General features: G+C 45.0%; 1 protein-coding gene across 1 annotated transcript; it reads right to left on the bottom strand.

Moving 5' to 3' along the window:
- Positions 1-436: 436 nt before the first annotated feature.
- On the bottom strand, positions 437-8,745 carry LOC149275391 (serine/threonine-protein phosphatase 4 regulatory subunit 2-like). Its single transcript, XM_089504780.1, has 9 exons — positions 8,712-8,745; positions 4,897-4,978; positions 3,789-3,959; positions 3,350-3,443; positions 3,012-3,049; positions 2,765-2,839; positions 2,376-2,516; positions 1,226-1,488; positions 437-741 (listed from the first exon to the last, which is right to left on the bottom strand). The coding sequence occupies exons 1-9, from the start codon at positions 8,743-8,745 to the stop codon at positions 437-439; spliced, it is 1,203 nt and encodes a 400-aa protein (XP_089360906.1).
- Positions 8,746-11,483: the final 2,738 nt, after the last annotated feature.

The following is an 11,483-nucleotide window of genomic DNA, read 5'->3' as shown; positions in this document are numbered from 1 at the left end:
GCGGTGAGTTAACAACTAAAAGAACTGCAATAAACAGAAAAGGGACCAGACATGGGGGGTTTTTTTTTTGTATTTTTCTTATTTTAATTTTAACCAAAAACGTGTAACCCTCCAAAAGGGTTTGAAAATTATAACCTTCCAGTTTAAAAACCTCTCTTTCTAAATAATAAAAATAAGTCTATACACAAACCACTGATTTGACCAAACCAATAAGTCAGCGGTAGGCAGAACCTGAAGGAACAAAGATTCACAGTTCTGAGACGGGGGTAGATAAAGCTCATTCAGTTTCTATTCCAGAAAAGAGTTGTTTGCAACCTGCCTTTTTGTAAAACTAAAGGTCCAACTGGTTTGTTTTTTTTGTATGTTTTTTTACATAAAATTTGTATACAGTGTAAAAACAGAACTGTACTGAAAACACTGCGTCTCTAGGCGTCAGTTAATCTTGTTCCATAGGTTCATCTGCTACTTCTGCTGCCTCCTCGCTGTTTTCCATCGACTCCACTGGGGCGTCTGGTGCCTCCTGAAGAGCCGCGTGGGGTTCTGCGTCGCTGCGGTCAGTACCAGTACAGTTTGAAGTTGGAGCTTTCTCTTGTTCTTCCATCTGCAAACCGCTCTGAGCTTCGTCCTGTTCAGTCTCCTCCATTTGATGGCTCTCGTCGGAAGTTTCTTTGTTCACAGTTAAGTTGTCAGTGGCGTTTTTGTCATCCTCTTCAGAAGAATCACTTGGCGTCATTAAGGATTCTGTAAAAAAGAAAAAATACATTTAAATACTGGGTAATCACAATTCCTGTGAGTAACTGCTGATGTCACACACACTCAAAGACTAAAAATTAAAGTACAAGTTTCATCGTTCATTCATCAAAAAAAGCTGGCTTTTTTTTTTTTTTTTTAAATAAAATCTTGGTGAATAAGCTGCAGATACACCAAGCCCAAGATCAAGCTTTGACCTCAATTTTTTTTGGAAATGGTGTTTTGTATGACAGCAAAGTATATTTTCAAACCGCACATGTCAAGTGTGCTTAGCACAACCGGATCACATCAGATCCACTGATTCCGTTTGAACAGCCAAGCAAATCCATGATTTCAGCCAGGTCACAATAAGGCATCTAAAATCATTTAGGCCGTTTATAATATAGTTATGTAATATATAATAGCCTTCTCACTGTTGGAATTGACAGACATGCTGGACAGGGGCTTAAGGTGAAGGTCCAATCAAACAAATTACCTTCTCCCGCAGAGTGGTCAGGATCGTGGGTATCTTTCCCAGTGTCTTGCTTTGGTGATGCAGATTCTGCTTCTTCTTCCGTCATGTCTGAGGAGACCTCACTAGATGAAGCCCTCAGACTAGCAGATTTATCTTCTTCCTCCTCGGGGTCAAACTTTAGCCTTTTAACTTCATGCTCCTCTGGCTCTTCCAAGTCTTCCTCTGAATGCTTATTCTTCACAGTACTCGTGGGAGAATCCTCGTTATTAGGAGACAAAGTATCACTGAAAGCAAAATGAAAATAGAAATTCAAACCAAAGTTTTCTGTCTTAATTTCACAGTGAAAAGTTCCAACTTAACTACTGCTTCAAATCCAATTATGACAAAGCATAAACAGTAGTAGCAAAAAGGAAAGGAGAAAAGAAAAATAATTTGCCGTAGAGGAACACAATCAGGCAAACGGCAGATATTGGGTTGTAAGCACGTATGACCATTAACGCCCAGTAGGTACTTAACATATGGGGGTGCTTTGCATAAAAAGCGATCGATGTATCAGGTAATCTCATTACCATAACAGCTGATAAAGTGTTAAGGACTGGTCCATTCCACTGATTGCTATTGTGATAAGACCACTTAGAAACATAAAAACATAGTTAGCCGGCAAATCGGCCCCCGTCTAGTCTGCCTGTTTTTCCTTGCTGTAAAGCCTCAGACTTTAATCAGTCCTTGGTCTCAATGTATTAACCTCTACCCCTTCTAATAAGAAGCTCTTGCATTTACCTACCAAGCTCTTGACAAAGTAGGACTTCCTTACATTATATCTGAACCTTTGATGCTCTAGATTAAAAAGCATTTATCATTCAGTCAAATATAGTTTGCCAAAATGATTGCCCCTAAATAGCTCAGCACTGGAGAAGTTGATGTTAGTCAACACATGTCTAGCCCAAATTGGCCCCCAGCTGCCACTTAAACCCACAGTGACTTAACCATGAAGAAGCCGCAGGGTTGTTTGGAGATGTTTTAGCCAAGTGTACCTGAAACCTAGTGGCATTATATTTCAGAGCATCCAACCACAGCGCTAAAACTCAGGAGAATATTCTAAACCCTACATCAAAGGCTCTTAGAATCATGCAGGAGAAGAGAGTAAAAGAATTGCCAGATAGACAGAGACCTGTGAGCCTTTTCTTTCTGCAGTAAGTCAGAATCCTTATTCTCCAAGCTGTCAGGTAAACCATTGGTTGTCATGGGACTAGACAGAGAAAGCTTAGGTCGACTCAGTGGACGAGGGGTCCCTGGACCGTTAACATTTGACCTAGAAGAAAAAGGGCTTTTTATCACCCACAGCCTTTTTTTTGTTAAGATATGCTTTTTTTTATATTAATATCACAGTGGTGGGGAAAAAAACATTTATATTTTCATACAATGCTACAGCACATCATGTTAAGGATGTCCAAATGGGACTACAGCTGTACCCCAACCCCATTCTTTGCCAGTCTGAAGGTGGTTGTTGTCCAGCAGATGCTGATTAGAATGCGACCGTAACAAAAACAAGTCACGTACCTGTCTGTGTAGCTTTGAGAGTTACTTGGAAACATCACCCCATTCATTCGGTTCAAACTAGTAGAACTGTTTTTCCTGTAAGACAACGGCATGACATTTAGGCTTTTTAACGAAAATGCATTTAAATAAAACACGCTCGCGTGGCAGTGGAACCACAGCAGTGTTCAGTGCTAATTTCTACATAACGCTGTAGTGCATAACTACGCGGAGCCAACATGTGTCACTTCATTTACATGCAAATACTTACTCAGAAGAAGGGTACACACAGCTGACAACCATAACGTTCTACAAAAAAAGAAAAGAAATTAAATGGAGGCCTCAGTAATTCCTTACAAGTTTTAAAGATAGAGCTTGAAAACAGTAATTCAGTTTAGAATTTGTTGCCATCATTCCAATAAAAACAATCTAGACTCGAACACCATGCTGAGTCGAGGTTTCAGGCCAATGGTATCTTAGTCTCTAAACTTTAGATTTTTGAGAACAAAGTATTCTATTGTTTAGCACAAGGCAGTGATAAGAACTGCATCGGGCTATGGCCAAATATCACATTTTAAAATATAAAAATGACACAGGACAGAAACTTACCTTCTCTACTCCTCGCAGGAACTTGTCAGTCCCTGTGTAATTTCTCCGCGGGTCTGTCACCAGCTCACAGAGTCGCTGAATAGTGAATGGAGTGCTGAATAAGCAGAAAAATAGTTTAAAGAATGTGGTTAAGAACCCCACTCGAACAGCAAACTGGCAATTACAGGGTTAAACTGCATCTGGTGCAATCATACAGTATAACATGTAGAGGGCACTAGTGCCACGTGTTAATGTTAACTGCTGTTTGAAGAGCAAGTTCACTAAATCACTTTTTAAAACTAATCTGAAATCTGAACTCAAAATAAAATATGTAATATAAATATCAGGCTTCACAACAAGACTTGGTTAGCGCTACCAGTCTTTATGGGTTGAGTTAGATGTTCGACCCAATGTGTGTATGTGCGGGGGGGGGGGGGTAGTGAAAAGTTTGAGAATTTACCCATTGAAACCAGTGACAATCTTTAGTATTCTCTCCTTCATTTCATCAAAGGGAATATAATCCACATTAGGATTGGGAGGTCCTCTCTGTTCAGGGGCTGTAGATCTGAAGTCGTCCATCACCTTCTCCAGTTTAAACATGAAGTATTCTTTAAACTGGGGCCACTGGACACTAGGAGAGTAAAAAGCAACATTGTTACGGAACGACAATTGAAGTACAGCAAATAAACAAACACTTACTATTTTCTGTTTTGCTAAATCAGACAAATATTTAAGAAGCCGAGAAACAAGAACAAAATATGATTTTCTACCTAGGCGATAAACAGCCAACCCTTACAATAACCTCCCGATACGAGTTGTACATACGCACATCCACATTTATTTAGCCGTTTATCATATAATAAAGAGCAGGTACAGTAAATATGGTTGTATAAGTGCAGTAATTTTTACACATTTTGATTGGGGTTCAATAAATTAAAGCTTATGAAAGGAGGAGGCATTAAACCCGATTAACACACACATTTATACATTTATGAAACCAGAATTGGATTAAAAAAGGCACAAAAGGGTGTCTTTTGGATCCACAACCGTTGCCTCTTAGAGAAAAGGTTCTGCCCTGAGCGGAGATGCGAGGATGAGCACCAACCAGTGCGTTCACCGATCTGCCACTTGCCCCCCACCCCCCCAGGGTTATTACTCGAACTTTCTTTTGGGAGACAGATATTGTCGCCAAGCAATCCATGGACATGAACCAACATTCCGAAAACATGGCATTAAAGAAAAGCAAGGCTCGCTGGTAAGAAAGTCAAACCCAAATATGTTCTGTGGTGGCTCCTATGTGCACTATAACCCAGCTTCCGTTATGTCATCTCAACAGAGGAGGACAACAGAAACAAACCCTCTATTAGTTAAAACCTAATTAAGTAAACTGGGGGGGGGGCTGTGTCCAAGCATGATTCTGAAAGTTATATTTAAAACAAAAGACTAACAAAGATTTGTGTTCCATTATGTTCTTGGATTTGTGAAGGATTTCTGTGTGAAGCTCCTGCCCTCGGTATAGCTACCCTATAAGTTTTTAGCTGCAAAAGTGTAAAACAAAAAATGCTTACATGGTCTCTCCAGTTTTCGCCACATGACATAGAAACTGGTCCAGCTCTGAGCAGACCTCCTTCTTCCCTCGCTTTTCAAAATCTAGAAGAAGAAGAAGAAAAGAAAAAAAACATCTAAGTCGGCAAACGCATGAGCTTCTTAACGGGACAGTTTAGTGTCCGACACCCCGATATAGAAGAACGCATATTAATGTAATCCTGCCCTCCTTCACCATGGTCTGGCATTTGTTGCAATCAGCTGCAAAGAAACCAAAGGGAAGACTTTCCACACATGCGCACGAAGACCTGAACAGACCCCTGCTAGCAGCCCCCACCCCAGCATATAGCAAGGGGGGCAATTCTGCAGAATCGCCCCATGTGTTTGTAAAATTAACACGAAAATTTAAAGGGACCACGCAGCTATAATATGCATTAGAGTGCACATGACTGCCAGAGTGTCCCTTTAAATGAAGCACGGGCTTAACTCGTATCTAAGCAAGACCAACGCACTCAAACTACCGAAAGCAATTGAAACATCAAAGGGAGGTTGTTAAAAGTAAATATTTTAAACAAATGACCTTCAGAGTTATGAACTTCCACTCAGTACTGCGAAAAGTCCCACTACAGCGTAACACGACAAGCACGACACAGACAGTGTTATGTCGCACATTCCGACCTTATGTATATGAACCAAAGCCGGGCAGCTCAAGCTTTTTTTTTTTACTTAATCCTGTTTTTTTCTATTAGTATTGAATTAAAGATATCGTACTGTGCCGTTCTCTTGTAGTTCTTACATAAGCTTTCTAGACATCTGCCATCCCAATCCATCTCTTTAAAGGGGGGCTCCCACTATACTTTTATACCATTTTGGATGTCATATGGATGTAAAGAATATCTGTCACAAATAGTAATTATTTTAACGTTTCATACAAGTACTCGCCCCCCCCCCCATGAACCTGCACTCGTTCTCGCGACTGCACTGATTGCATCACACATGGCAACACATGCCCCGCAACCGCGTAAATATTTATGGTGTTTAACGGGCTCAAAAACACAAAAGTATCTGTAGGTTTTCCTGCTCTTCTGTTTCAAGTAACAGAAGAAAACACAGTGGGACTGCCTCTTTAATCAAAGCAGGTTTTCTTCGGGGCTAAACGACTGTAGACAACATTCTGACACAAAGTAACTCTTCACAGGATGTCCTTTGATCTTAATGGATGGATGGATGGCTTGGATTACTGAGAGTGAGAAACACAGGAGCGAGCGGCAACTGCACGGCGAGGGTCCGGTTAGAATAAAATCTCTGTTCAGGTGAGAAGGAGTTACCACTAAATTCACTAGGTTTTATTTTGGTTTGTGATAGAAGGCAACACAGAGACGTCAAATATATTATTTTCCATGAGGTGTGGGGGGGGGTCTTGTTTTGTATTTCAGAGGACAAAAGTCTCTGGATCAGTAAGATCATAAAACGAAAGGCACGTCAACAGCTTTAATATTGGCACCAAAAAAAAAAAAAAAGCTTCGTTGCCTTCAGCTGTAAGAAACACACCCATGGGTTAGGCTCCTGAGACGGCTTAAAAGGGACAGGAAAGAACGGGAGCAAATAAAAAGCTTTACTAAATAAAAGAAAGATGGAAGGCGATTGCACTTCTAAACAAACTCCATAAGCCTACACACTAATATATATATATATATTAATATATATGTATAGTAGAGATAGCTTATGAAGCCTGCATGTGATTGGATGGCTATTACCCCGCTGTCCCTTTAAGATTATGGATTATGTCGCAACATCTGCAGAACATCTCGGAAGGGAACACAGCATTTGTTACGTGAATAAGAGTTTAGAACCTCTCGATCTACAGCCGGTTTAAACGTTTGCTGCAGCCTCTGGCCTTATTGGTCTTTAAGGATGGAGTCTGTCCGAAAGTGAAGCCTTTTATTGGTCCAAGAGCAAGATGTAGAATCACTTTTGAAACCTCCTAGGTCTCATCATCAGATGGAGGTATCGAAAGGTTATTTGGTTGTACTTCTTCTACGCTGGCCTACTAAGATGTTATCACCTTTGACTCAAGACTCCGTTTTATTGTAGTCACAGACTATATGGGGGGGGGGCCTGGGACACTGCCTGGTTCCATTCCGCCAGGCACTCTGCACTGAGGGAGGGATCCAAGTGACCCCACTGACCCAACACGTCCGCCAGGCACTGAGCGCTGAGGGAGGAATCCAGTGACACCCCTCCCAGCACATCCACCAGGCACTTGGCGCCGAGGGTGAGAAGGATCCAGTGACCCCTCACCAAGGTCCGCCAGGCACTCAGTGCCGAGGGATCCAGTGACCCTTCACCAAGGTCCTCCAGGAACTCGGCCCAGAGGGATCCAGTGACCCCCTCAACAAGGTCCGCCAGGCACTCGGCCCCGAGGGCAGACAGGATCCAGTGACCCCTCAACAAGGTCCGCCAGGCACTCGGCCCAGAGGGATCCAGTGACCCCCTCAACAAGGTCCGCCAGGCACTCGGCCCCGAGGGCGGGCAGGATCCAGTGACCCCCTCAACAAAGTCCACCAGGCGGCACTCGGCCCCGAGGGCGGGCAGGATCCAGTGACCCCCTCAACAAAGTCCACCAGGCGGCACTCGGCCCCGAGGGCGGGCGGGATCCAGTGACCCCTCAACAAGGTCCGCCAGCCACTCGGCACTGAGGGCAGGAGGGATCCAGTGACCCCCTCAACAAAGTCCGCCAGGCACTCGGCCCCGAGGGCGGGCGGGATCCAGTGACCCCCTCAACAAGGTCCGCCAGCCACTCGGCACTGAGGGCAGGAGGGATCCAGTGACCCCCTCAACAAAGTCCGCCAGGCACTCGGCCCCGAGGGCGGGCGGGATCCAGTGACCCCCTCAACACTGTCCGCCAGCCACTCGGCGCTGAGGGCGGGAGGAATCCAGTGACCCCTCAACAAGGGCCGCCAGGCACTCGGCACTAAGGGCAGGAGGGATCCAGTGACCCCTCAACAAGGTCCACCAGGCACTCGATGCTGAGGGCAGGAGGGATCCAGTGACACCCCCCCCAGCACATCCACCAGGCACTTGGCGCCAAGGACGAGAAGGATCCTGTGACCCCTCACCAAGGTCCGCCAGGCACTCAGTGCCGAGGGATCCAGTGACCCCTCACCAAGGTCCTCCAGGCACTCGGCCCAGAGGGATCCAGTGACCCCCTCAACAAGGTCTGCCAGGCACTCGGCCCCAAGGGCGGGAGGAATCCAGTGACCCCTCAACAAGGTCCGCCAGGCACTCGGCGCTGAGGGCAGGAGGGATCCAGTGACCCCCCAACACGTCCGCCAGGCACTCAGCGCTGAGGGATCCAGTGACCCCCCCCCCCAACGCATCCGCCAGGCACTCGGCGCTGAATGCCAGAGGGATCCAGTGACCCCCCCCGGGCGTATGCCACTCAGCACTGAGGGTGGGAGGGAATCATGTGGCCCTCGCACCCCCAGTGCTCCCAAATATCTAAAGTCCCCCAATGACTAGTAACCACATCACCTGAGCCCTCAACATCCTGATTTGCTCCCATTTATCCCCAACCACTTCCCCATAAAAAAAAAAAAAGATTTTTAAATGCTTTCAATTACCAAATACCAGGAAACATACAACTCCAAATACCCCCCCAATTCCCAAGCGAGGTACCCCCATATCTCAGACAAAATCCTTTCCCTCAAAGCCCATCCCCCACATAAAAAGTTTTACCCCTAATAACCCCCAAATCTCATGCCCCTCCCCATAACACCCAGTACCCCTCTCCAGCCCATCCTGCCCTGAGCAGCCCAATACCCCGGAGGACAGTGACCTTTCAGAGCTTCCTGGAGCCGCTCGACGTCCATGGCCGGAAGAGGTGGGGGGTATCACCCAACTGCCGCCTCACACCGGCTGCCTGCCGCGGCTCCTCTCCCGGCTCCTTCTCGCCACACTCCCTCCTCTCCGCTCTCGGACCGCACAGCACCGCTCCGTCCGGCAGAAACCTCTCAGCTCCACAGCACTAACACCGGGGACCGTGACTTGGGCCAACCGGACCGGCGAAGCGAGGTGAAGCGAACACTACAGGGAGCGAGAACAAGCAGCGGCCGTCCAATATGGCGCTCGTGACGTCACAGGGAGCGCGCGGAGGAGGCGACACAGGACTGAGCACGTACAAGCAGCGCCGGGGACGCGCACGGTCGCTCTCGGCCTTTCTCTTTCTATTTTTTTTTTTTTTAATGGAATCATAAAGCGAGAGCTGATTGGTACTGCGTACAGCCAGCTGCGCGCTGATAGGGCGGCTGGTGCTCACGTCACTGGCCTGAGTGCAGAGCATGCCAGATCCATGTGATTCAGTGAGGAGATGAATTAAAGTTGCCATGTGATGTAATTGTTCACACGGTAAGCGTTTGAGCACATGTATAGTATTACCCCCGCCCCCCCCCCACACGGTGACAGCTGCTCCAAAAAAGAAAGGAAACTGTATTGTCAGTTAAAAGCCCCATAGCAGATTTTAATAATTGCCAACACTCCTAAATTTTCTATACAGGCAACTAACCAGTGCATACCACCCAACTGTCCTGATATTTCTTCCCTGTCCTGCTGAGCTCTGCATCCTGCATTTTGGGGCGATAGTAGAGCTCAACGGGATTTGGGACCGCAATGTCGCAGTCCTAATTCCATTCTAAGAATGTATGGTGCGCTGCCAGGTACCTATCAAGCTCCGCCCCCCAGTGTACCGATCTACCATGGGTAGAATTTGGGAGGGGTGCCTCCGCCCCTCTTCTCTTCCCAATGCCCCTCTCTCCCCCTCTGATGCCCCTTTTCCCTCCCCCTTTTCTAGGAGCTCGGAAAGTTTGCTGGGTATGAGGGTATCGCAGGGTTCTACAGCCATAAAATCCCCAATAATGTCTATAGAAACAGCAGGTCACATTAAAAGCCTTAGTAATGCCTCTCGGCCCAAAGCCATACCCCCCACCGCACCCCCTGGGGTAAATGTGTCACTCTGACCCTTTCAAATATTGGGAAGCAGATGGCAAATCTGGATTTTCACTACACCCTCCTGTTCCATGTTATTGCCCAACAAAGCATGTTGTGCCACTCCACCGGGTTTGTATCACTAGAGGCACCATACTAGTATCCGACGCACTCCCACCAGCCAGACATCTATGGGTTAAAAACCTGACTACAGATGCCTTTATGTGTTATTTTTGAAAATCAACAATCACACGCAAATAACTTCATGCCTTTTTTTGTGAGGGACCTCCGAGACCTGTCCAGGAGCCCGTATCAGATGTCAGGAATCTCGGCCGACCTGGCGAAGGGCGTTTCGAATGCCCCGCGTTCCAAAGAGAACAGAAGACAATCGCTGCTTTCGCATTCACGTTTTATTTCGGTTCAGTAACATAAACGAGATGATCAAACCAGAAAATAAAAAATGAAATTTGTGCGCATTCATCGATCCGCCGCCTCGCGGGGCTTCCACAAAGTACCCCCAGCTTCACCAGCTCAAAAGGGGTTAACGCCGTTTTTATCTATCATTAAGTGATATCACTGGGCATCCCTCATCTCCCTGGGAGACATAAAATTAAATACTAATTTATTTATTTTTTCCCCATTTTTTTTTTTTTGTGATATTTTATTTTTCCAGTTTAATGAAAAAAAAATAGGATTCCATAATAAAAAAAAAAGATTAAAATCCTTTTGAGAAGATAATCGAAGATACCGTGTATGCAGCTTCCCATCAAAGCAAAGTCATAATATAACAAAATAACGAGACTGTTATCTGCTACTCCCGATGAAGGTCTCTTTGGGCAGAAACTAAAGTAACTATTGTAACGTGTGTATAAAAGTTATAACGCATGCAGAAGGAATATAAAAAATACTTCTGTATATAGAATTTTCACATAAAAAAAAAAACATACAAATATTTTATTAGATTATAAAAATAAAGTTGAAAGTTTGAGGGCCGACGAATGTAGCGTACGGTTTTACGGTATGTACAGAACAATGTTAATAAAAGTTAAATAAAAGTGTTAATAAAAAAAAAAGGAGACGTGGGGCAGATACCCCTTTAATGATCCTTTGCAAGTTCCGCGGCATTATAGCCGGAGTAAAACATGTTGCCTGCGTCTGCTTTAGCAGCGGCTTACTGGCATCGTTCATATGTCGTGGAGAAGAAGGTTCAAAGAGTCACTCGGGCCAAGCAAACCCCCATGGCAATCCATTGGGGGCCACTGCCCAGAACGGGTGAAATACCCCAATAACTCATCAAAACCAAAAGTAACTTCTGGAAAGAAATGTTGTTGCTGTTCTTTCTACTAAAAGGTTCTTGCGTAGCCGTGGGAATCAAGTGCCGTCTTCTTTTGTAATTTGAAAACAAGGAAATTTGGTAAAGATGATACTTTTATTAACTGAAGTGTAATAGATTGCAAGCTTTCAAGACTATTTAGGTCTCTTCTTTAGGAATATTATATGTATGTATAATATATATATATTATATATGTACTATATTTATTGTGATATAATATGGCCTGAAGAAGAGACCTAGATAGTCTTAGGCAGCTTGCAATCTATTATACTTCGCTTAAACAAAGGGATAACA

This window comes from Sceloporus occidentalis, unplaced genomic scaffold, assembly GCF_023333645.1.
Source record: "Sceloporus occidentalis isolate IW3139 unplaced genomic scaffold, rSceOcc1.0.p SCAF_291, whole genome shotgun sequence".
Taxonomy (NCBI): domain Eukaryota; kingdom Metazoa; phylum Chordata; class Lepidosauria; order Squamata; family Phrynosomatidae; genus Sceloporus; species Sceloporus occidentalis.
Note: the sequence above shows the minus strand (reverse complement) of the source record. Positions and strands in the feature narration are given on the sequence as shown.